General features: G+C 43.3%; 1 protein-coding gene across 1 annotated transcript in view; it reads right to left on the bottom strand.

Moving 5' to 3' along the window:
* Positions 1-1,404: 1,404 nt before the first annotated feature.
* Positions 1,405-25,421, bottom strand: part of LOC147705939 (uncharacterized) — a 460,133-nt gene continuing 436,116 nt past the window's right edge. Inside the window, exons 6-7 of the mRNA XM_086929578.1 lie at positions 2,189-2,253; positions 1,405-1,467 (exon numbers count right to left, since the gene is read on the bottom strand). Of these exons, the coding sequence (XP_086785704.1) occupies positions 1,405-1,467; positions 2,189-2,253 (128 nt within the window). The remainder of the gene's footprint in view (positions 1,468-2,188; positions 2,254-25,421) is intronic.

Genomic DNA, 25,421 nt, shown 5'->3' with positions numbered 1-25,421 from the left:
AGTGGCTAGAATCTGGGAGGGTCATCCCATCACTATTGCGGCTATTTATATTACCCCTGTGCTCCATAATATAGCCTTACAGGACCTGAAAGACTTGTTTCTGAAATTTCCGGAAGGGAAACTGATCATATGAGGGGGATTTTAACGCCACCCTCTCAGGATCCCTTGATCTCTAACCCCCTCACAGACTTGATAGTAAATCATCACTATTCTCTGAGTTTCTAGAGGCTATGGTAGATGTCTGGTGGACAAACAATCCAGATGGGCAACAATTTACATTCCATTCAGGGCCCCATAATAGTCTTTTCAAAATTGACTATATTTTTACAGTAGCGGATCAAGTGGCACGATTTAAAGATATACGCCACTTGGCAAGGGGCATTTCGGACCACTCCCCTTGTGGGCATATCTCCCATCTGGAGCGCAACAAAATGGGAAATTGGCATGGGTCAGTCCATGGTATCTCAAGTTACCTCAAGTAATGAACAGGTTGGTGAATGGGATAGACTAATATTTCCACTAAAACAAAGGGTCGGTGGACACTACTTCAACTCTCTGGGTAGCCTTCAAGGTAGAAATCAGGGGACAAGTCATCTTCTTGATAGCTGGGGTTAAGAAAGAAAAGCGTGCATTAGTGGATAAATTAGAAAATGAAATTTTGCAACTGGAAGGGGAAACTGCCTGGTGATGACAGTGGGAGAGTCAAGCATGCACTGAATATTAAACTGAAAGAGATAAGGCGGGGAAACAACTCGCTTGGCTCGATTCACATGACCGAGCATCTAGACTAGTGAACAAACTCTTGACAGATCGGGGAGAGACGCTCCATGACCTGCAATTGATAGCAGACGAGTACAGAGTTTTCTACGAACTGACATACTCCCGAAATGTCGGAATTGTTAGTGGACATGTCCCTGCCCACTTTCAGCTCGGAGAACCTGGAACTTCTCGAGTGCGACATAACTGACGACGAAATAGCCCAGGCCATCCGTAACCTTTGATTTGGGAAAGTGATGGGACCTAAAGGCCTCCCAATTGAGATCTATACTATGGGAGCGACGAGAATTGCCCCCTATCTAAAGAAAATGTACACCAAAAGCCAATTGTTGGATAAACTTACCCTAGACCAATGATTAGCCACGGTTGTTGTTATACACAAAGAAGACAAACCAAGAGACCGCTGCTCTTCTTATCGCCCCATCTCAGGACAAAACGCTGAAATCTAAATACTGGCAAAATTGTTGGTCACACCTTCATTTTGAACCTGGCTGAAATAGCCCTTACCAGGAGTTCCTTTGAATTTGAAGGCATGTTATACCTGCACACCCACAGGACCTCTATGGGGAGCACATTCCCCCCATGTCTAGTGGGACTCTATGTGGGCGCATTTGAGAAGACCACGATTTACAAAGCAGGCAATCCCTGGTCAAACACATCAGACTGTGGTGCAGGTTCATAGATGACGTCCTAGTGATTTGGGGGGGGGGGGGTGATGCACTTTCAGACACCCAGTTCCTCGAATGCCTCAACAGCAGGACCCCTTCTACATTTCACATCCACGGTTATAAAAATGAGTTACCATTCTTGCATTTGGTCATTGAACCAAAGGAAGGAAAACTTACAACCAGAGTCTACCATAAACCTACATATAAAAACTCACGACTGGCTTATGTTAGCTTCCATCCAAAATCCCTAAGGGACAACCTTCCTGTGGGTCAGTTCTTCGGATTCGGGCGTAACTGCACTGATAGAACCGCTTTAGGCTGACCTCCTTACAAAAAAACTCAATCAGAGAAGATACCCAAGCGTACCATCAAAAGAGCCAGGAAGAGAGCAGCCAACACTCACCGGGGCAATCTCTTGGAGAGAGTTGAGAAACCATCCATGGATAAACCAGTGAGTGTGTCACTACCTTTAGTACAGCTTCAAACCACATCTAACAAATAATATGAAAACACTGGCGCATACTCAATTCCAACAGTATGAATGTAGCCAAACCCCTCTTCTCATTTAAAAGGAGTGCCAATCTGAGGGATATTCTGGTGCATACAAGACCTAATACACGTCTACCTAGGGTTTTGGAGGTGACCAGTGGCCTGCCTCCGCCCCAAGGACACTTGAGATGTGGATCATGTATTGTATGCCACCTTACAAAAATACCAAAACCATTGATGTGGGTGTAACATACCCATGGGAGCAGAGCACACACACAAATTGCAACTCCGAGTATGTCATCTATCTCATCACATGCCCCTGTAAAAAACATAATATTGGTACGACCAGCAGAAAAGTGAAGACATGTATAATGGAACACAGATGTACCATTAGGTGTCTAAAATCAAACACTAAACTGACTGCATATTATCTGGAATAAAAACATACTATTGATGACATTGCATGGAGAGTAATGGAGAAACCAGGACGGAACCCTAATGCAGGAGACAGAACGAGGGCCCTACTTCTGAAGGAACAGAAATAGGTCCACAGGCTTAAAAGTCACTTGGTGAGCCTAAATGATGATATTCTGTGGCGAACATTCAATAGGTGGGCATACACACATGTGGGTATGTAACTTGTGGTATTATCCATAGGCTTACCAACTGTTATACACCAAACCCATGATCATACTATGATGATGTACACACTGTTATAGGATGGACATATTCTCCATGAGTCAGATGATACCATCTACCTAGGCTGATATATACCATATCATCATGGCATAAAATCCCATCAATACCTATTCTGAGGAATTTACTAGACTAGTTCCTACATACTCCTTGCAAAATGCTCTACTCTGCCTACCAAAGGGACCCGACACACCATGACTAGCCCCCCTTTTTAGCACCATGGCAATGAATTTTGAATTCTTTTTTATAGTAAATGCTGAGTGTTTAACTGCACATTGTCTCAGGCTGGAAGGCACTGCACTGTGTTTTAAAAAAGGTTGTGCTTCTATATCCGTATTTTTAGTTAGGACGATAACTCAGTTTCATTATTACGGGCAGTACCTTATTTAAGTACTTGGTGCATTGTCCATGAAGAGGTAAATAGACCTGCACTTATTAATGCAGCCATGTATGCAGTCTTTTACTTGCAGAATACTTGCAGTGAGAGCCACACCTGTGTTTATATAAAGTTTGAACGGTAAAAAAAGTACAGAAGCGTCCGCAGCAACACAGTACAAGCATGCTTATGGACGCTACGTCAATATGTAGACTACACCGCAACTCCCACGTGACATGAAGCGGAGAGCGGGGATGCAGCTTAAGAGTTCCAGCACATCAGATCCATTCACATTAAAGGCGGGATCGGATAAATGCTGACAGGGAGGAGTACCCATCTTGATGCAGTAAGGAGTGAGGGGCGGTTGGGCCTTAGACTAACATCAGGAGCAATCTGAGCACGATCTAATTTCCAAATGGAACAGGGGGCATACTTTGTTTACCCACGGAGGTCTTCTATGATACCAATCCCGGGGGCAAATTCATGTAGCCTTCTATTTTCAATGGGCGGTAACCACGGGGGCAGCACTCTGTCACGATTGTGGCCATTTCTCCTAATTTCTTAAAGGGGATGCACTGCTTATCATGCAGAGGGCACTATAAGGAGGAACATCTCTTATTTGATCTTTAATTAGGGCACATCCAGAGGTTTTATCCCTCAGAAAAATGTCATTTGGATAACCATGATTAACCATTGGTATTTCCTATGTTCCTTTGTCTAACCCAGAGTCTGACTGCAGGGGGTCTCTTCTTATCCCTTTCCAGTTTTAACATTACTCTTGTAGAAACTCTGTGAGTTTTAAGGTGCTATTTTTACAGTTTGAATGAGTTGTGCTCTGAGGGAATGACGTACATCCATCTGCGCATATACATTGATGAGGTGGATTTCCACCATTATGGCATATCTGGGTGTAGGTATGTGGACAAAAATGGAGTGGCCGTATCTGGGCATTATACCTATGGTGTGGTGGTTAAGCAATGAGTGGTGAAGCATGGTGTGCTAAACAATGAAAGGGGATGCATGAATAATGGCCTTTCATGTTTTTTGTTTCTCTTTCTCCTTTAGTACTTCAGGAGAGTGTTACGTAGGGGATCCCTCGGTGCGGGAACAAGTTGTTCCTGGCCAACCTTATTTCAGGTAATGAGCGTATTTTAACAATTTGGTTCAGAAAGGTCCTGACGAATGCCCGTGTGACCCTATATTCCGTGCACAATTACGAAGGCAGAAACATGTCGACATATTGGCAGTAAAGAGCGGTGTAGGAGTTCATTACTTTCTTCCTGTCACCACCATACTTCACATTTTTAACACTGGCCGGAGGGTCCAGGAATAAACTTACGCACAGAGACACCTCCGAGCTAGTTTTAATCTTCACTGCTCTTTCTTTTTCAGTGATCCCAATATATTTTGACTTATTATTTCAGTATATTTAATATGTTATGTCTTGTCTTCCGCACCCCTTTGCTCCACCCCAGGCGTTGGTCTGCACAGGGGTGTACTGAAGCAGCCCTATGATGAAGCAAGTCACAATTTTGTGAGTGAGGGCAGTATTTTCACACCAAGCATGTGCCACCACACATTTTTCACCATTCCCTACTCCTCCATGTGTGTTTGAGTTTGTGGAAAGGGGGCCCAGAGTAGAGGGGTTAGCCTCTCACCCCTTCTCTTTGTGTAATACACACATCTAGCACAGAATATTCCGAAATGAGTACATCCAGACCAATCAGTTTCATGCCTGGAACAAACACTGCATTAAACCTACACAGATTACACAGGGTGTTGGGACGCATTGATAGCCTCAGGGAGGATGCAATTGTGGTGTCATTAAATGCCAAAATGGTATTTGACACCATCGAATGGCATTATCTGTTTGCAGTATTGGAAAAGATAGGATTTGGGCCAACCTTTATGGCCTGGTTAAAACTCCTTAATAGTTGTCCACTGGAACAGGTTGTAGTAAATGAAAAGATTTTCCCAACCTTCCTGCTTGGAAGGCGGCCTAGGCAGGGTTGTCCCCTATCACCCCTAAGTTTCGCATTGGTACTAGAATCCCTGGTCACCTGGATCCGTGGTGATCCATTGATAAGAGGTCTGTGCTGGATGGAGGAATGGGAGGAACGGATTTCCATTTAAGCTGATAATGAGCTTCTATACCTGGCATCTCCCCGGGCCTCATTGAATAGAGCCTTGAATATACTGAAAAACTTAGGGAAATATTCAGAGTACACGATTAACCGGACAAAGTCTATTACCTATGTACTTAGTGGTATAACCCATCCCTTGTCTGGGGGCTGCGAGGCAAAAGTGACCACCGAGAGGTTCTGCGCGAGTGCGCAAATTCAAGACAGCCGCCGTTTTGTGAGCTCCGTGATGAGGGGGACCGTTTTTATTGACAAATTCTACTATTCCAGTCAGAATTTACTGGAAAATAAATCCTACGGTCTTTTGAGGACTTACCTGATGCTGTGATGACTTTAATTGCTGTTTTTGGCATCAAAAAAGGTATTTTTCTTCCTCCTGGTTCTGCTGCCTTCTCTGCCTTAATGTACTGCCCAGAGTTCCTATCAGGGGCGGAGCAAGTGTTCAGGAAAGGCCTTACTACACCCACAGCCTAATTTAGCTGCTGCACCAGGTTTATCCTTGCAGTATTTTTTTTGCTGTCTAATTATTTCATTGTACTTTGTTTTTATTTTCTCCACACTTTTTTATTATACGAAAATGGAGAATAAAAATACACATAATTCAAATAATAAAAGGAAACAGTAAATTTCTCCTCCTCCTGTAGAATCTAAAGTGGTGGAATCTAGGGAACCCTCATTGACATTAATTCTTGACGAGCTTCATGCATTGCGTGCTAACTTTGATACTATTGCGTCTGAGATGAAAAGCCTACATAAGGATAGGGCGAGTATGTCAATGAAAGTTTTAGATAACTCTATTAAAATACAAGATAAGAAAGTTAAAATTGATGCTTTCGCACCACTTGTGGCAAATATTTTGCCTATGTCTACTCTTCTCCTGGACATGGAAAATCGTAATAGGCAATACAATTTGCGTATTTTTAATCTACCTGAGGATGTTGAAGGCACTAATTGCAGAGTATATCTGGAAAATTTGATACCTGGTCTGTTAAACATTACATTTCCGGAGAAATTTGAAATTGATAAAGCACATTGGATTTTATCCCATTGCAATCCATGTCACATTAAGTCAAGACAAATGATTTTTAAGGTTCTACGTCACCATCAGTTGGTCATGATAGGAAAAGCAGCGTGAGAAATACCATCCTTAATGGTTAATCGCAATAAGATCTTCATTCACCAAGACTTTACTAAAAAGAATGTTAAGATTCTCAAAGAATTCTCTGACATTCGTCCTCAATTGAGAAGTCTTGGTTTTAAATATGGCCTATTTGACCCTTCAACAATGCGGAGCTGAAAAGGTAACCTTTCAAAGTCAATTCAACGTCCAGAAGATTTAAAGTTATTCTTGGAACAACATTTTGTTGATATGCATGATTCTGCTACCTGATTACTGTGATAAAATGTATTTCTGACTAATTTTAATGTTCTCTTCACGCAGGGCTCCAACGGTTTGGTCATGCTTGTAAAGCTCGTGTGCATTTCAAATCTATTATTAATGTTTATTTGTGGTCGTATTTTTTGTGTTTGTTTGTCTCTTTTCTTTTCCCTCCATTTCCTTATATATTATTCTAGAACTACTATTTTCTCTATTTTTCTTCAATTTTCGCTCCTTTTCTTAAATCTATTTCTTTTTACTCTCTTTTATTTTTATGGCTAATGTTCATAATGTTAAAATAACCTCTTTAAATGGCAAGGGCTTGAGACATCCGGTGAAGCGTGCAAATATTTTAGATTATTTAGGTAGTTGTAAAGCAAATATTTGTTTTATTCAGGAAACACATATTGAAGATAAAATACTAGATTATATGAAAAAAGTGAGTTGATATTATTGTATCTTCTCCTGCTAAAGGTAGAAAAAATGGTGTTGCTATTCTTTTTACTAAAAGACTGCATTGTCAAATTGTGAGTAAAATTGAAGGTAGATATGTCATAGTTAAAATTAAAATTTATGATTCTGATATGTTTTTAATTAATGTTTATGGCCCAGCTGCTGATGATCCTGTGTTTTGGTCAAATTTAACTACTGAAGTATTTAAGTTAGGCAATGTTCCTCTTATAGTTGGAGGAGATTTCAACCTTATTTTTGATCCTTTATTAGATAGATCCTCTCTCATTAAATTTCGACCTCCAAAAGCTTTTCTAACTTTTAAATCTTTCTTTAAAACTACAAAATTAATTGATATTTGGAGATTGCATTTTCCTACGGAAGAAATGTTACCTTTTTTTCTAATCCGCATAACTCACATTCGAGATTGGATTATTTACTAATTTCTAGACAATTAATTCATTCTGTGGTTACTCTTACCATTGGTAATATTGATATATCAGATCACACTTTAATATCTTTTTTTTAAAATTTAATTCAAATTTTAAATCACATTTTAGATGGAGAATGAGTTCTGATATTGTTCTTAACCCCTTCGATGCTCATGATGGAGTTTTTTCGTCATGAGGATCGGCTGGGGCTGTGCTCATGAAGGAACCGCTCCGTCATGTGCACAGCCCATGGGGGAAGCACTGGGGTATCGCTCTTGCCCCCACATAGGGGGATGGCAGCAGAAAAGTTTCCACTGCCACCCCGACCCTCCCTCGCTTTCCCATGACGTCAGCTCACACAGTGAGTGCCGACGTCATTAGGAAGCGCTGGACGCGCTGGAAACCATTTGTTTCCAGCGCGTCCAAGAAGAAGGTGAGTGTTTGCTGCTCCGGTGGGCCTGGGGGGCACATTGCGCCACATTGAGGCTTCGGGGGAGAGGAAACAGTGTTTCCTCTCCCCTGATGACTCAATGCAGGGCATTCTTGGTGCGCAATCGCGCACAGTGTTGCGATCGTGCACCATGAATGCCCCCACTAGACACCAGGGATGTATTTTTCAATGCAAAGGAAGCGACCCCTTGGGCAAGGGTCGCTTTTGAAGGGAGACATTTTATTTTAGACTTTTCTGCCCTCCCTGGGGACAGATCGGCCAGATTTGTGGCCTTTTCTGGACCCAGGGGGGCAGAAAAGCCCACTAGTGCCAGGGAATTGTTTTTTTTTTTTAATCAGAAGCGACCCCTTGGGCAAGGGTTGCTTCCAGGGGCCCAATTTATTTTAAAAGTATATTCTGTCCACCCTGGGAACAGATCGCCTGATTTTTGGGGGAGTTTCTAGCCCCGCGGGGGGGGGGAAAGAAAAGCCCAGTAGAGCCAGATAATTTGTTTTTATTAAATTGGAAGCGACCCCTTGGGCAAGGGTCGCTTCCAGGGGTGATATATTTTTTTAAGTATATTGTGCCCTCCTGGGGCAGAATATACTTACTACTACTACTACTACTACTATGGAGTTTTACATTTTAAATGGAAATGACCCCTTGGGCAAGGGTCGCTTCCTTATGGGCCTAAATAATTTTTAAGACTTTTCTGCCCCCTCCGGGGACAGATCACCTGCATTTTTTGGCATTTCTGGCCCGTGGGCAGAATAGCCCACTACAGCCAGGGATTTAAAAATAAATAAATTGGTCGCTTCCAGGAGACATATATTTCTTTAGGTGTATTCTGCCCCCCCTGGGGGCAGATCTGCCAGTTTATTTGGCATTTCTGCCTCCATTTGGGCAGTGACATAGCGTGTTATAATGTTAATTGTTTTATTTCTTGTGAATTGCATTTGTAATGCTTTATTTTTCCCTTTTTGTTCTAGTTCAAGGCTTTTGCTTTTTAGACTGTTCCAGGTTGCGGTTTGGTTACTGGTGGTTCTGCTGTTTGTGTAGTTGCATGTGTTTGGTAAGAGACTTTTTTTGTGCAATGTAAATGAGTTTCATTTCTCTGCATAAATGTGTTTTTTTAAAATGGCGTAATAATAACAGTATGTTTGGCTTCTGTTTTTTGAGTGGCAAAAACTTTTAGCATTAGTGCTCAATGTGTATTTTGTTGTCCTGTGGGTAATTGGTTTTGTTTTTTTCTTTCTAGTGGGATATCGTTGGTTTTTGCTGTGTCTCTGCAGAGTAGGTCCTGGTGATTGTAGCTGTCTCTTGTAGGTGAATCGTATAGTTTTTGAGTATATAGATCTTTGTGATAAAGGCACACATTTTTTTACTTACTTACTTTGCACAGTGTTGCTTGTTGTTGACTTGTTTTTGCAGTCTCCTTCCTTAGTAAGGAAAATGGCTAGCCGCCGGATTACTGCTCAGCAGGTTGTTGGTATGCTTTTGAGTCTTCCACTGACCATGGTTCAGAGACTGACTCTGCATCTGAGGCAGAGGAGGCAGGGGAAGATTCAGGCAGTGAGTTTCTCTCCACATGGAATCATCGGATGATGAAGCTACTCTCAGTGCGGATGAAGCTACTCTTAGTGCGGATGAAGTGCCTGTGTTGGAGGATGACATTGATGTGCCGATAGTGCGACAAGAGGCATCTGGGCTGCAGCCTGGAGCTGCAAGGCTTCCCATTGGTATATTGCGGCAAGAGGCATCTGGGCTGCAGCCTGGGGCTGCAAGGCTTTCTGTTGAAAGTACTGACCTCTGGGTTGCCCCAGGCATGGTGCAGCCTGCATTGCCAGACTTTACTGGTGTTCCAGGTTGTGGAGTGAATACTGAAGACTTTTTGCTGATACATTTTTCAGTTGTTTATGGATGATGTATTTTTGGCAGAGATTGTTGAGCAGACTAATTTGTATGCTGAACAGTTTTTGAGGGACAACAGTGCCAGCCTTAAGCCCCACTCTAAAGCTACCTGGTGGACTCCCACAAATCTGGAAGAGATGAAGAAGTTCTTGGGTTTCACTTTTTTGATGGGCTTACTAAGGAAGCCATTAATGTCTTCATATTGGTCTACTAGTCTCTTGATGGCAGCTGCTATATTTCCGGCAGTCATGAGTCGTGATAGGTATTTGCTTCTGTTTCGGATGATGCATTTTGTTGATAATGGTTTAGCGTTGGCATGAGATCACCCTGATTGTGACCATCTTTTTAAGATTCGGCCTGTCATTGATCACTTTGTTGATCGATTTTCTGTGATCTATGCTCCAGGGAAAGATATAGCAGTGGATGAGTCTTTGGTGTTATTCAAGGGCCGCTTAGTTTTTAGGCAATACATTCCTAGTAAGAGGACACGCTTTGGAATTCAGCTGTATATGATGTGTGACAGTAGGACTGGATATGTCTCTAATTTCAGGGTGTACACCAGTAAAGAATCCAGGATTAAACCCCCTGGTTGTCCGTCCACTTTTGGAGTGACTGAGAAAATTGTATGGGAACTTGGTAGAGGACTTTTTAACAAAGGCCACCATTTATATGTAGATAACTTCAACACTGGTTTGCGTTGTTCAGGGAATTGGCCAAAGTGGACACTGTTGCTTGTGGCACAATCCGCTCTACTAACCATAAAAGTTTTCCCAAAAGAACTTGTTTGTCAAAAGCTTGTGTGGGACAGTGCAGTGCGTTGCGTTGTGAGCAGCCTCTAGCTGTGAAGTTTTCAGACAGGAGAGATGTCTACATGCTGACTACCATCCATGATGAAAGCACTTCACCTGTGACTGTTTGGGGTCAGATTGCTGAAGTGCGTAAACCTGTGTGCATGTTAGAGTATAATAGGCACATGGGTGGTGTTGACAAGAGTAGATCAGAGGTTGGAACCTTATGCTGCTCTTCGTAAGACTTACATTTGGTATAAGAAGTGGGCTATCCATCTTTTCCACTTGGCAACCTTTAATGCTTTTGTTGTATTCCAGGATTCTTGTCCTGAGTCAAAGATGACTTTTGCTAAGTTTCAGGAGTCTGTAATAGACAGCCTTGTTTTAGTGGAACAGGCAAGTGTTCCTAGAAGTGGAGTGATAGAGGATATTGCTAGATTGAAAGGTCGGCACTTTCCTGATCACATTCCTCTCACACCCTCAAAAGACTTTCCCAGTAGGAGATTTAGAGTCGGTAGGCGAAGAGGTACGCGGAAGGAGACACGTACGTACTGCCCCGAGTGTCCTTGTAACCCCGGACTGTGTGTGCCTGCTTGTTTTAGAATATACCACACGCAAAATAATTTTTGGGAGCATCCATGAGTGGTAAAGTGAACTGTTTGGCCTTTATTGTTTGATATTTTTTGTTCAGTTTCAGGATTGGCATTTGTGTAGTGTAATGTGAAGGCTGTGTGCGTGTTGTGGAGCTTGTCTGGCGGTGTGCGTGGTCTGGCGCTTGGCTGGCGGTGTGCGTGGACTGGCGCTTGGCTGGCGGTGTGTTTGTACTGGTGCTTGCCTGGCAGTGTGTTTGGACTAGCGCTTGGCTGGTGGTGTGTGTGGACTGGTGCTTGGCTGGCGGTGTGCGTGGACTGGCGCTTGGCTGATGGTGTGTTTTGATTGGCGTTTGGCTGGCGGTATGTTTGTACTGGCGCTTGGCTGGTGGTGTGCGTGGACTGGTGCTGGGCTGGCGGTGTACGTGGACTGGCGCTTGGCTGGCGGTGTGTGAGTAGTGACTATCTGCTGGTCACTACAAACACTGCTAACCAAACACCACTCAATGCTATCCGTGAGCTGATGTGGTGAAGGATCTAAATTTCTGAAAGCCGGACTTTACTTACCAATAGTCCAAGGATATATATTAATATATCTATAATCAAAGAATAACAAGGCAGTCGACATTGGAGAAGGTTGAATCGTTTATTGAATCAAAATACAAGCCCTGACAGGGGAGCCTCGGTCTACACGACCCATGGAGGTGCGCAGAGGAGACTAACGAAATACACATAACACAAAGTATATATACGTTTTACATATTCTGGTTAACACCCAAAAAGGAAGTACACAAGTCGTTCTTTAGTCTACAGGAATACCCATTTAAGGTTCTTACACATTTGTCAATAGCTAAGCTAAAAGCTATTCTGAGGGTAGGTCAGTGAGGTGCCCTTTTTGTCTATCTTGGACCCGTGGAGTACAGAAACGGACCCTGCTAGAGTGTATGCATCCTACGAGAAGAGCAAATGTGACCTTGGGTTTCCCTGAGCCATGTTCGAATGGGAAGAGAAGCAAACTAAGCAACTTAACCTGTTTTCCTATCCTGCGTTATACCATGTAACGTCTAAGACTTTATAAATAAATGAAGGGAGATGAAACAAAGTAGTCCTAACTACATTAATAGGTCAAAACGAACCTTTATAACCTATCATTAGGCTATCATACAATATTGCTTTATTCACAATCATGAATACGTATATGTGGTTAGATGGTACATAGTGGGACAATCATGATTATATAATTTTATATTGCAACAGTGGTTTCTGTATCAGGAATGTGGGCTTGTGAAAGTGATGGGCCCTTGAATGGCGCTGTCTGCTGGTGTGAGTGTTGTAATATGCTGGGCCCGCGGCTGGTGTTGTGAATGGTTTTGTATGTGTCACACATATGGAAGGTGTATGAATGGCCTGTAAAGAGGTTGGTGCCTTGTCGTGGCTTTACAGCTCACAAGCTGTGAGTCACTGGTTCAGTTTCTCACCTTTCAATTAACAGTGCAATCTCTGCAATACAACTGCATATACTGAACCATCACTCACACTCATGACAAATCCAACTAGTATGTATGTGTGCTTGAGGAATAGGTGGTTGTGCATACAAAAGTGTATTTTCTGTTTTTTGCCAAGCAGGGTGTACCTTGTCCTTTTTTGTGAATGTTGTAATGTGTTGGTTTTGTGCCTGGTGGTGTGAATGGTCATGTGTGTATCAGGTATGAAAGGTATTCCAGTTCTGGAATCTGTGTGGATCCACAAATTTCCTCCCACCCAGCGTTCCCCCAGGTCTCCTGATTAAAAGGGTACCTCACTTGTGTGGGTATGCATAGTGGCTGCAACAGGAAATGGCCCAAATCATACTGTGGAGACTTTAAAATTTCCTATAGCAAAACTACCTGGTTTTGGGGGGGCACCTGAGATTTTGGCCCCGGGCTCGGCAGCCATTTTGGGAAAGTACCAAACCCAAACATTTCTGAAAACTAGACACCCAGGGGAGTCCAATGAGGTATGGCTTGGGTGGATCCTCCAACGTTTTCCTACCCAGAATGCCATGCAAACCTCAAATGTATTTTGCTGATAAAAATGCATTTTCCACATATTTTTGTGTGGAAATACCGTGCTGGCACAAATGTTCTATCCCACAACGCTTCCCTTAGTGTCCCGAGTAAAATGATACCTCACTTGTGTGGGTGTCCAAAGCAGAATTGGCTAAAAACATATTTTTTTTTAAATGTAGTGTTTAGAATTCTCTGTGCTATACTCTAAATCCCTATGTCTTGGGCTCTTCTTAGCCACAGACCTTTGGCCCACCCACACAAGTGAGGTATCATTTTACTCGGGAGAACAAGGGGAAAGCTGGGGGTAGGACATATTTTCCGGCACGGTGATCCCACGCAAAAATGTATGGAAAAATATATTTTCTCCGCTAAATTTGAGGTTTCAGGGGATTCTGGGTAGGATCCAGCAAGCCATACCTCATTGAACTCCCCAGGGTATCTAGTTTTCAGAAATGTTTGGGTTCAGTACTTTCCCAAGATGGGCGCCGAGCCAGGGGCCAAAATCTCAGGTGACCCCCAAACCAGGTAGTTTTGCTATAGGTAATTTTGAAGTCTCCAGAGTACGATTTGGACCCTTTCCTGTTGCAGCCACTATGCCTACCCACACAAGTGAGGTACTATTTTAATCGGGAGACCAGGGGGAACGCTGGGTGGAAGGAAATTTGTAGATCCACGAAGATTCCAGAACTTAACCACACAGAAATTTGAGAAAAAAAGTGATTTTTTCAGCAAAATATGAGGTTTGCAGGGGATTCTGGGTGGGAGAATGTTGGGGGACCCACGCAAGCCATACCTCGCTGGACTCCCCCGGGTGTCTAGTTTCCAGGAATGTGTGGGTTAGGTAGGTTTCCCTAGATGGCTGCCGAGCCCCGGGCCAAATACTCATGGGGCCCCATGCAATACCAGGTTGGTTTGTGATAGGTACTTTTGATGTTGCCTCAATAGGTTTTGGGCCTTGGCATGTCACGGGTCCTTAACCCACCCACGCAAATGAGGTACCATTTTTATCAGGAGACCTGGGGGAACGCTGGGTGGGAGGACCTTTGTGGATCCATGCAGATTCCAGAACTTTCCACCACCGAAATGTGAGGAAAATGTGTTTTTTGGACAATTTGTTAGGTTTGCAAGGGATTCTAGGTACTGGAACCTGGTGAGAGGCAGTCAAGTCACCCCATCCTGGATTTCCCTGGGAGTCTAGTTTTTAAATATGTTTGCTAGGTTTCCCTAAGTGCCGGCAGATCTAGGGTTCAAAAACTACAGCTAGGCACTTTGCCAAAAAGGGTCATTTTTCACAGTGAAATTGAGGTGTATCCACGTTGTGTTTTGCGCCGTTTCCTGTTGCGGCACTAGGCCTGCCCACACAAGTGAGGTACCCTTTTTCACTGCAGACTTTGGGGAACGCGGGGTGGGTGGAAAGTTGTGGATCCATGCAGATTCCAGAACTTTCCACCTCAGAAATGTGAAGAAAATGTTTTTTGGACAATTTGTTAGGTTTGCAAGGGATTCTAGGTAACAGAATCCGGTGAGAGGCAGTCAAGTCACCCCATCCTGGATTTCCCTGGGTGTCTAGTTTTAAAAAATGTATAGGTTTGCTAGGTTTCCCTAGCTGTCGGCAGAGCTAGGGTTAAAAAACTACAGCTAGGCACTTTGCCAAAAACAGAGTCATTTTTTACTGTGAAATTGGGGTGTGTCCACGTTGGGCTTTGCACCGTTTCCTGTCTCGGGCACTAGGCCTACCCACACAAAGAACTAGTTACTTACCTGTACACTATGGTTCTCCAGTATTATCTTTCATAGATTCACATGCTTGTATCTTCCCCGTCGTCATGGTGGGAGTCTCCCGGTAAATAATAACCATAGCAGTAGAAGAAAAACTGCCTGAAACCATAGAGTAGTGAAACCAGAGGGTAACCTCTCCTCCTCATTATGTGGCCCAAACTACAGCCAATCAGCAGCCAGCCCCAGCCTACAACATTCCCAGCAGAGCCACCATACCTCAGATTTCCTACCGCCCAAGGGTGAGCTATGCAGGAAACCAGAGATAAAAGGTGGTCTACCTAATGGAAACGGGGAGGCGGGCGGGCGCATGTGAATTTATGAAAGATAATACTGGAGAACCATAGTGTACAGGTAAGTAACTAGTTCTTTCTCCAGTATTCAATCTTTCATAGATTCACATACTTGTATCAGATTAGATAGCAGTCCTTGTAGTTAGAGCGTTTCTAGGCTAGACCCCTTTCCTTTCCCGGGGCTGAGTGCCATAAATTGCTTATTAAAAAATAACTTATTACAAATCCAAAGGAATGAACAATCAAACTTTGCCAATATAATAATTAGGGTAAAGAGAAAAAACATATCATATAGACAAAATTAGTAGAATACAATTCATAAACATGCACCTTATTTAAAGAGATGTCGCAGAACTGCCTGTCCCACTGCTGCGTGTGCTTTCCATTCCGTGTCCAGACAGTAATGCTTAGTGAATGTATGAGCAGTCGACCAAGTTGCTGCTCTACATATGTTTGAAGGGATACTCCTGCTAGCAATGCAGAAGACGTCGCCATTTTCCGTGTATCATGGGCACGGACTTTCATGTCGAGAGGCCTTCCTGCTTTCTCATGACAGAAGGCAATAGCGGATGCAATCCATCTGGAAATGGAGGAACGTGACAGGGCCAGACCTTTTCTGGGCCCCGAGTAAGCGACAAAAAGTTGGTTTGATTTGCAAAAATCTTTTGTCTTCTCAATGTAAAATTTTAGGCATCTGCCAATATCCAAAGTATGCAGAGATTTTTCAGCCGCTGTGGAAGGATTTTTAAAATATGTAGGCAGTATCACAGGTTCATTTAGATGAAAAGAAGAAGGTAATTTAGGCACAAATTTTGGGTTAGTTCTTAGCATCACTTTATCTGGCCTGAACTGTATAAATGGGTCCAAAATAGAAAAGTCTTGGATCTCGCTCACTCTTCTGGCTGATGTGAGCGCCAGCAGTAATGCTACCTTCCATGACAAGAATTGTAGTTCCGATTTGTGGATGGGCTCGAACGGAGCTTTCATAAGTTGTGACAAGACTGTGTTAAGCTGCCATGAAGGTGGAGGACGCTTAACAGGAGGAAACTTTCTGAACAGTCCTTTTAAGAACTCTTTGATTAGTCTATTAGACCACAAAGATGGACATCCTGGACATCTTTTGTATCTGGAAATTGCTGCTAGATGGACCTTAATAGATGAGTGCGCAAGTCCTGCTTTGGCTAAATGTAGTAAATAAGGAAGAATTTGCTCAGCAAAGGACGAAAAGGGATGCACTGCATTAGAAACGCACCAATTACAAAATCGCTTCCATTTTGCAGTATATGTTTTGTTGGTAGACATCGCTGTGGCACTCTGCAATATTTCACGGCATTCCGGAGGAATAACTACTGACTGGAATTCATGCTCAAAAGGTTCCAAGCCGACAATTTTAGAGAGGTCAATTGTGGATGAAGAACTTGGCCCCTGTTCATGGAAATACGATCCTTGGTTATTGGGAGCTGTATCCTTGGTTCCACCGACATTTGTAGAAGCTCCGTATACCAAAACTACCTCGGCCAGGCTGGGGCTATTAGAATTATCTGGCAAGGTTCTGCTCTCATTTTCCTCAGTAATCTGGGAATTAGGGGAAAAGGAGGGAAGGCATAGGCGAACATCCCTGTCCATCGGAGGTGAAGAGCATGCCCTCTGGAACCTTGCTGAGGGAACCTGCTGGCGTAATGTCTGCACTTTTTGTTGCTCTGAGTTGCAAACAGATCTAGGCTCGGTATGCCCCACATGCTGAAAATACGATCTAGCTGGACTTGGCATAGTTCCCACTCATGGCAAATGTCTGATGACCTGCTTAACAGATCCGCCCTTGGGTTGTCTATTCCTGGAACATGTTCCACTTGCAGCGTTATGTTCTGACGCAATAGCCAGTTCCAGATTCTCTGTGCTTGAATCGATACAGGTTTCGATCTCGTGCCACCCTTCTTGCGCAGATAAAACATTGTTGTTGTGCTGTCTGTTCTCACTAAGACCGATGAACCCTGGATTCTGGGAAGGAAAGCCTGAAGGCCCAGAAAGACGGCTTTCAATTCTAAGAGATTGATGGGAAGTTTTGCCTCTTGAGGAGACCAAAGGCCCTGAATCTCTAGGTCTTGCAGGTGTGCTCCCCAACCTCTCAATGAAGCATCTGATGCCATCACGTAACTCGGTGACTGAGGTTCGAATAACAGCCCCTTCGTAAGGTTGCTCCTGATACTCCACCATGACATTGCTCGTTTGATCTGAACGGTTAGGATCAGCTTGTCGTCGAATGAACCCAAGGCTTGGACCCATTGCTTGTCCAAGGCTTCTTGCAGCGGTCTCATCTACAAACGGCAGTTTGGGATCAATGGAATACAGGAGGACATCATCCCCAGTAATGACTTGAATATTCTGATGGAAGTGAACTTTTTTGATGTCAGAGTTGCAATCAGATTCAAGATTTTTGTTATTCGATCTTCTGACGGGAACGCTTTTAGTTCCTGTGTTTTCAGGATTGCTCCTAGAAACTGTAGAGAGCGAGTCGGATGAAAAAACGATTTCTCTCTGTTTATCCGAAGACCTAAACTTTGGAAGAGATCTATGCACATCCTCAGAGATCTCTGTATTGTTTGGAACGATGGTCCTTTTATTAACCAGTCGTCCAAATAGGGAAAAATTTGGAGACCTTGCTGTCTTAATTGTGCCACTATTGGAGCCATGCATTTTGTAAATACTCTGGGGGCAGACTTCAGGCCAAAAGGCAAAACTTTGAACTGGTAATGGCGCCCCGCCACCATGAATCGCAGATACTTCTTGTGTTTTTTGTGTATCGGAATGTGGAAGTATGCATCCAACAGGTCTAGAGAGACCATGTAGTCTCCCTTGCGAAGCAACAGAAGAATTTCCTGCAAGGACAGCATACGGAAAGACATTTTCTTTATGTAATTGTTCAGATCTCTGAGATCCAGCACCTGTCTCCATTTTGATGATTGTCTTTTCCTTATAAGGAAGAAGTGCGAATAAAAACCTTTTTCCCGCTCGTCTGATGGAACCTCTTCTATCGCTCCTTTCAGTAGAAGAGATAAAATCTCTGTTTTGAGAGCTGACAGATGTTGATGAACTCTGAACAGAGGTGGACGGCTTGGAGGTCTTTGAGAGAATTCCAGGGTATGACCCTGTGCAACGATGTCTAATACCCATCTGTCCGATGTTATGGACTGCCAATGCGGGAGAAACTGAGAGAGGTAGTGGAACTGGTCGGTCTATTGGAGTCGCCTGAAGAACATCACTGTCTGCGACCAGAGTCTTGCTTCCCTCTGGCCGCGGACCTTCTTCTTCCCTGTTGATGGAAAGTTGTTTTTGGAGCCTGATATTGCTGGTTGGAGGAGTACTGATGGTATTCCTGCTGGTTGTAAGGTTGATACCAATTTGATTGGAAAGAGGATCGTTGTTGTTAAAAGTGTCCCCTGGAGCCTCGGCCATGAAAGAACTGAAAACAGTTCTGCTGTTGTGAACCCAAGGATTTAGCAGGGTCCGTATCTGCTTTTATACCCTGCAACGCCTCGTCAATGTGTTTTCCAAAGAGGCTTTCGCCATCAAAAGGCATGTCCAAGATTTTAGATTGAACCTCTGGACGGAAGGATGTGGCTTTGAGCCATCCTTGCCTCCGTAGAGCTACCGCCCCAGCCATCTGACGGAAATCTACGGAAGCTATATCCATTGCCACATCTATGGATTCTGATGCTGCCCTGGCTCCATCCTGTAAAATAGTAGTTGCCTCCTCTTTTTTGTCCTCCGGAAGGTGCAACAGAATTGGTGCAATGTCCGACCACATCTGTCTATTAAACCGGCTCAGAAACGCCATAGCATTAGTTGCCTTGATTGCAGCTGCTGCCATGACTGTGAAACCTTTACCTATGCCATCCATCTTCTTGCCCTCTTTATCAGGAGGTGCCACTCATGCTGCCATTGGGTTCTTGGAACGCTTCTGCGCTGCTTGAGTCACCACCGAATCCGGTCGAGGATGGTCAATGAGGCATGCTGGAGCCGTCTCTATAGCGCGATACTTTTTATCCAGCTTGGGTATAGAAGCTGGAACTGAGGCTGGATTCTTCATCAGCTTGAGACCTTCAGACCAGACGTGATCAATAATCGGTATAGCTCTCACGGATTTCCTGGATGACTCCTTGAAGTCATAGAGGAAACATTCACTAGCCTTGGCTGTCATTTCAAGCTGAAATCTCTTAGCCGCCTTTTCCATTAAATCATGAAAACTGGCTATGTCTTCTGGCGGAGAGCTTGATTGGGGCAATGGAGACACCGGAGACGTTGGAACTGTATATTGGTCCCATTCATCCCCAACCACGTCATCTTGGGTGATTTCTCCTTCCTCTTCTTGATCATCCTGATCAGAATCATGCAGATCATCACGAATCGTGATAACCTTTTGTACCTCCTTCCGAGGAGGAGGAGGAGGAGGAGTAGGAGGCTGAACCAGGGGTGTTTATTTTGCTGGTTGGGAAACATTCCCAGCGGCCGCGGAAGAGACGGGGGCATTATCCTCCAGAAATCGACGGTAATAACTGTCAATCATGCTTCTCAGATCTGAAATGAGAGAGATAGGCACTGATATAGCCTCTTCCCTCGCGGGCGTATCTACTTCCTCTTCGTCGTCATAATGGTAAGCCTGATGAAATGACTCGTATCTCATCTGGCCCTTGATCGGCCGATCTCTAAAAGAGAAATGCTCCTGTTCCTCTTGTTGGCTTTCCTCATCAGTATCCTAATGCTTAAAATGGAGCTGCGACGGACTGTACTCAACACCGTAGGATCCTTCCTCCTCAGATTCCTGGCAATCCAAAATAGTAGAGGGCAGCAGGGGTGAAATCTTTGGCGTAGAAAACTCCCCTCTTTTGCTCGTCAACGGTCCCGTCGATGGAGACATTCTCTTAATAGAAATATAAGTAGAAGTAATCCTTGTAGGCGATGCCATCGTCGACGATTTTTTCATCGTCGTCGACGGGGCCGCCGACAGAACAATCATCGGCATCATCGACGGTACACTCGTCGACGAGGATCTTGCCGTCGACGAAGGTCTGGAACTCACCGTCGACGGAGTCGTCGTCAACGTCGACGAAGCTGTCGTCGTCGAGATTGTCGTTGTCGTCGACGAGGTGGTCGTCGTCGAGGTGGTCGTCGTCGAGGCCGTCGACGGTCTCGTCGGCGATCTGACTGGAATTTCGATAGTTTTCGTCGACGGAAGCGACAACGGAGCTTTCTTTCCTGAGGAAGGCTTGAGAGGAGTAGGAGGGAGAGACGCAGAGGATTCACCTTCCTTAGATTTTCCTGCTTTAGGTTTCTTCCCATCTCCCTTTTCCTCAGAGGACCTTCACTTTTTTGAGGTGTGTCCTTTGGCTTCCCCCTCAGACTCCGAGTCTGGAGCTTTCCTTTTCTGAAGCCATAATAAAAGGCGTGCTTCTCTATCCTTTAGAGTTTTGGCAGAGAAGGTCCTACAATACTTGCAGTCCTTGGGAATATGCTTAGGGTGCAGGCAGTACAAGCACTCCTTGTGAGGATCCTCAGAAAATAGCCTGGCCTTTCCACAGGACCTGCAAGCCCTGAATAGTTTCTTCTTGGAGCTTTCAGCCATTCTGAGATTATTAATGCTGACAAGAACAAACACAATACCTGACTCTCAAGAGTGAAGGTCAAAAGCTCAATAAAGAGAGAAAAAAACTGAGCAGAGCTCAGGGAGACTCCTCCTCACATGAAGGCGGTTGGAAATCTGAGGTATGGTGGCTCTGCTGGGAATGGTGTAGGCTGGGGCTGGCTGCTGATTGGCTGTAGTTTGGGCCACATAATGAGGAGGAGCGGTTACCCTCTGGTTTCACTACTCTATGGTTTCAGGCAGTTTTTCTTCTACTGCTGTGGTTATTATTTACCGGGAGACTCCCACCATGACGACGGGGAAGATACAAGCAAGTGAATTTATGAAAGATTGAATACTGGAGAAGTGAGGTAACATTTTTCTCTGAAGACTTTGGGGAACAGTGGGTGGGTGAAAATTTGTGGATCTAACTTTCCACCACAGAAATGTGAGTAAAATGTGGTTTTTTTTACAAACTATTAGGTTTGCAAGGGATTCTGGGTAACAGAACCTGGTGAGAGCCAGTCAAGACACCCCATCCTGGATTCCCCAGGGTGTCTAGCTTTTAAAAATGTATAGGTTTGCTAGGTTTCCCTAGGTCCTGGCAGAGCTAGGGTTCAAAAATTACAGCTAGGCACTTTGCAAAAAAAGGGTAATTTTTCATTGTGAAAATGTGATGTGTTCACGTTGGGTTTTGAGCCATTTCCTGTCGTGGGCACTATGCCTTCCCACACAAGTGAGGTACCATTTTTATCCGGAGACTTAGGGTAATTTAGATTTACAAAGCAACTGTTATTACCTATTGCCTTTCGATGCATTTCTACCTTCCAAATGTAAGACAATGTGTAAAAAATAAGTCATTTTGAAAAATGACCGATAATTCTCATGCAAATATGAGTAATCCCAATTTCGGAAATGTGCAAATATATACTGTTTCTAAACTCTATATTTTGTTCTTATTTCAGAAATACATAGGAGTCTTTCATACCGAATTTTCCATGTATACATTTTCCCAGAATAGTTGCCATATACCCGGTATATAATAAAAAAAACATTGCAAGACGCTGCTCAGTTTTTGGCTCTGGGTTCATCGCGTTCTTGGTGAACCTACAAGTCCTATATATCCCCTCAATCAGTAAGGTCCAGTGGATGTAACCGTATATTGCTTTCAAAGAGCTTCCATAATTAGAAGAAGTTAAAGGTAAAAACGTTGACACAAAAGGCTGTTTTTTTCAACTAATTTAAAAATGTTCCTATATTTAACTTTAGTTTCTATAAAGAAACCTTGATGGATTTACACAAATGACCCCTTTCTGAATTTAACATTTTGTCTACTTTTCTAAAATGTATAGCTTTCCAGGATCAATTATTGCTTTCATACTCATTTCTACCATTAACTGGAAGGAGGTTCAAAGCACAAAAAATGGTAAAAAAAAGGCTATGTCCCAGAAAAATGCCAAAACTCTGTAAAAAATGTTGGTTTTCTGACAAAGGTCTGTCACTCCCTAAAAGCTGGGAAAATGGTGATTTCAGTAAGCATGGGCGAATTTTGCGAATCTGGTGTTCGCGAATTTGCGTATTCGCGAATTCACAATCCGCAAAATCCGCAAACTCTTGCGAATTTGCGGATTTTTTGGTTTTTGGTTGTGTTCGCAAGGGTTTCTGCCAGTTTGCGAGGGTTTTGTACCAGTTCGCAATCGCGAACTTATTTGTCGGCTCGCAACGGTCGCAACTATGTTGTTTCTACGTCTGGTTCATCATCACAGGTTCACAGCACCCTCTGTATCAACACTGACACCCTCTGGTTCACCCATGCCACCCTCTGGTACATCACTGCCACCCTCTGGTTCATCACTGTAGATTATGGGGGGGAAAAGCAAGCACACCTGCCCTGCTTCAACTGACATGAACTAATTTGGGGTTGATTTATTAATGTGTCACTGAATTTAAACTTCCAGTCTGGCACCTGCTTCCTTATCTGTAATTTGCTTTCTGTTGCAGTGCAATTCTTTTTCCCAGGACCTTTGTGGCCTACTTGTAGCTATTCTATGAGCCTGCTGTGAGGGTCAGAGCAGGGTCATAGAATAGTTGCAAGTAGGCAACTGAACTTTGGAGGGGCCCCTCAGGAAGCACTACAGGGAATGGTTACTAATGTTGAGTTTGAACTTTTGCACCAACTGAGTGTTTTCAGTTTTGCAAAACTCGTTTTTCTGCAGAACAGCAACTGTAATGCCCCAAACAAACGTAGGCAACTGAACTCTGGAGGGGCCCCTCAGGAAGCACTACAGGGAATGGTTACTAATGATGAGTTTGAACTTTTGCACCTGCTGAGTGCTTTCAGTTTTGCAAAACTCGTTTTTCTGCAGAACAGCAACTGTAATGCCCCAAACAAACTTACTTGTGAAAGTTGATTTCTAATCCAAAAGTGATCCAAAGAAAGTCAAAAAGGTCTCAAATCCAAATATTCAGCAGCATCCACAAAAAGTAATCCTTCCAGGTCAAGAATCCAAATGAAAGTGACCAGCACATGAAGAAAGCACTGGGAGGAGCCTGCTGGACAGGAACAGGAAGTTGGAGACTGTGGGGCACTTCTTTCCTTCCCCCCCCCAAATGGACTCCTTGCAAAAAAAAGTGCAGGCAAATGTCAACCTGAGGAGTTATTCTGATAAAAATCATCATTTTCAGAAGGTTTATGCTGCTTGCTGGTGGATTTCTTGTGCAGAATTGCAAATTTTGTAATTTTGCGAGTGCAAGATTGTTGCTGTCCGCCGCATCTACGTTTTCGCAATTGCGAACTCCCGCGATACGTGATCACGGCGTACTCGCTGTGCAAGGTAGCAAGCCGCGATGACGTAATCACGGTCGCCAAACTCCCGCGGGATCCCCTAGTAAGATCCAAAAATGGCGCAGCACTCGCAAAATATCGAGAAAAACAACTCAGCAAACGCTGAATGATGGTAAGTGAACGGCGCGTGCCGCAATATTGTATCAGCAAGCAAAAAAATCCGCTGCGTGCGAATTTGCGGATTTTCGGCAAATTCGCGAGAGTTCGCTGATTGCGCATTTACCGAAAATCCACGAAATCCGCAAGCGGAACGGATTTTACGCCCATGATTAGATTTCAGCCCCACAAATCCTTTTTTGATACCATTTGCAGGGGAAAACCCAGACACTTTCATTTGCAGCACTTTTTTCCAGTTTTTTTTTAAAAAAACCTAAATTTAGCTGTATTTTGGCTAATTTCTAGGACCCCTCCAGGGCAATCCACAAACCCTGCCAACCTTTAGAATCCCCATGATGTTCGAAAAAAAAGGATGCAAATTTGGCTTGGATACCTTATGTGGTCAAAAACATTACAGGGGCCTAAGCGCGCACTACTCCAAATAGCAAGAAAAAGGCTTAGCACAGAGGGGGAATAGGCCTAGCAGCGAAGGGGTTAATGACCAAAACAAATTGAAAATATTAGCTGTTATTCAAGATGTTTTTCAACTCAACCCAGAAGGTTCCACATCCCTGGTGAATAGATGGGACGCCTTTAAAGCTAATATTATAGGTGTTTCTATCTCTCTCATGCCACATGAAAACAAAACTTTTAATATGGGAATTAAAGAATTGGATAAGCAAATTGCAAAATTTGGAAGGCTTTTTATCACTTCTAATGATCCTCAGTATTGGACAAAATTACAAAAACTCTGATATGAATTTAATTCCATTCTTAGCAGAAGAGCTAACTCTCCAATTCTAAAGCCAAATTTAGTTTTAGTGCTAGATCCAGAAAGCTTTTAGCTAATTATTTACGCATTAAAAAAGATAAAACTCAAATAATTCGATTCATGGCCCTAATGGGAAAGTTGCCATTTCGCAAATTGATATTGTTAATGAATTTTTTTATTATTATACCACTTCACATAACCAACCTAATGTTGTTGATTCTTCTATAATTGTTCTTTTTTAAATAAATGTGGATTACCCAAAATTCCTCTTTTAACTAAAACCAAATTAGATCTACCCATTACTGAAGATAAAATTAGATTGGCCATTAAATCTCTTAAACAAAATAAATCCCCAGGACCGGATGGCATTCCAGCAGAATTCTACAAAGAATGTAAGCTCTATGCTGAATTACGTGCAACTAGGTTAGCCTCTGTTTTAGATTCTATAATCCATCCTGATCAATCAGGGTTTATGAGAAATAGATATTCGGCAAATAATAAAAGAACATTACTGCATGTTATTGAAGAAGGGTCCATGTTACCTTTACCAGCAGGACTGTGCTAGCATGGGATGCTGAAAAAGCCTTTGAAAAAGTTAATTGGCAATTATTATTTTGCACTTTATTTGCATTTAATTTTGGTGATATATTTATTCGTAGGATTTCTGTGCTTTATTCTACTTCTACATCTCTTTTATTTATTAATGGCCAAACTTCAAACCAATTTTCTCTTTTCAGAGGTACCAGACAAGGTTGTCCTCTTTCCCCGCTATTATTTCCTCTTGTAATTGAACCTTTGCTTATTTCAATTAGAAATTGTAATGATATTCATGGTATTAATATCAAAGAA

Source organism: Lissotriton vulgaris, chromosome 7, assembly GCF_964263255.1.
Source record: "Lissotriton vulgaris chromosome 7, aLisVul1.2, whole genome shotgun sequence".
Classification (NCBI taxonomy): domain Eukaryota; kingdom Metazoa; phylum Chordata; class Amphibia; order Caudata; family Salamandridae; genus Lissotriton; species Lissotriton vulgaris.
Note: the sequence above shows the minus strand (reverse complement) of the source record. Positions and strands in the feature narration are given on the sequence as shown.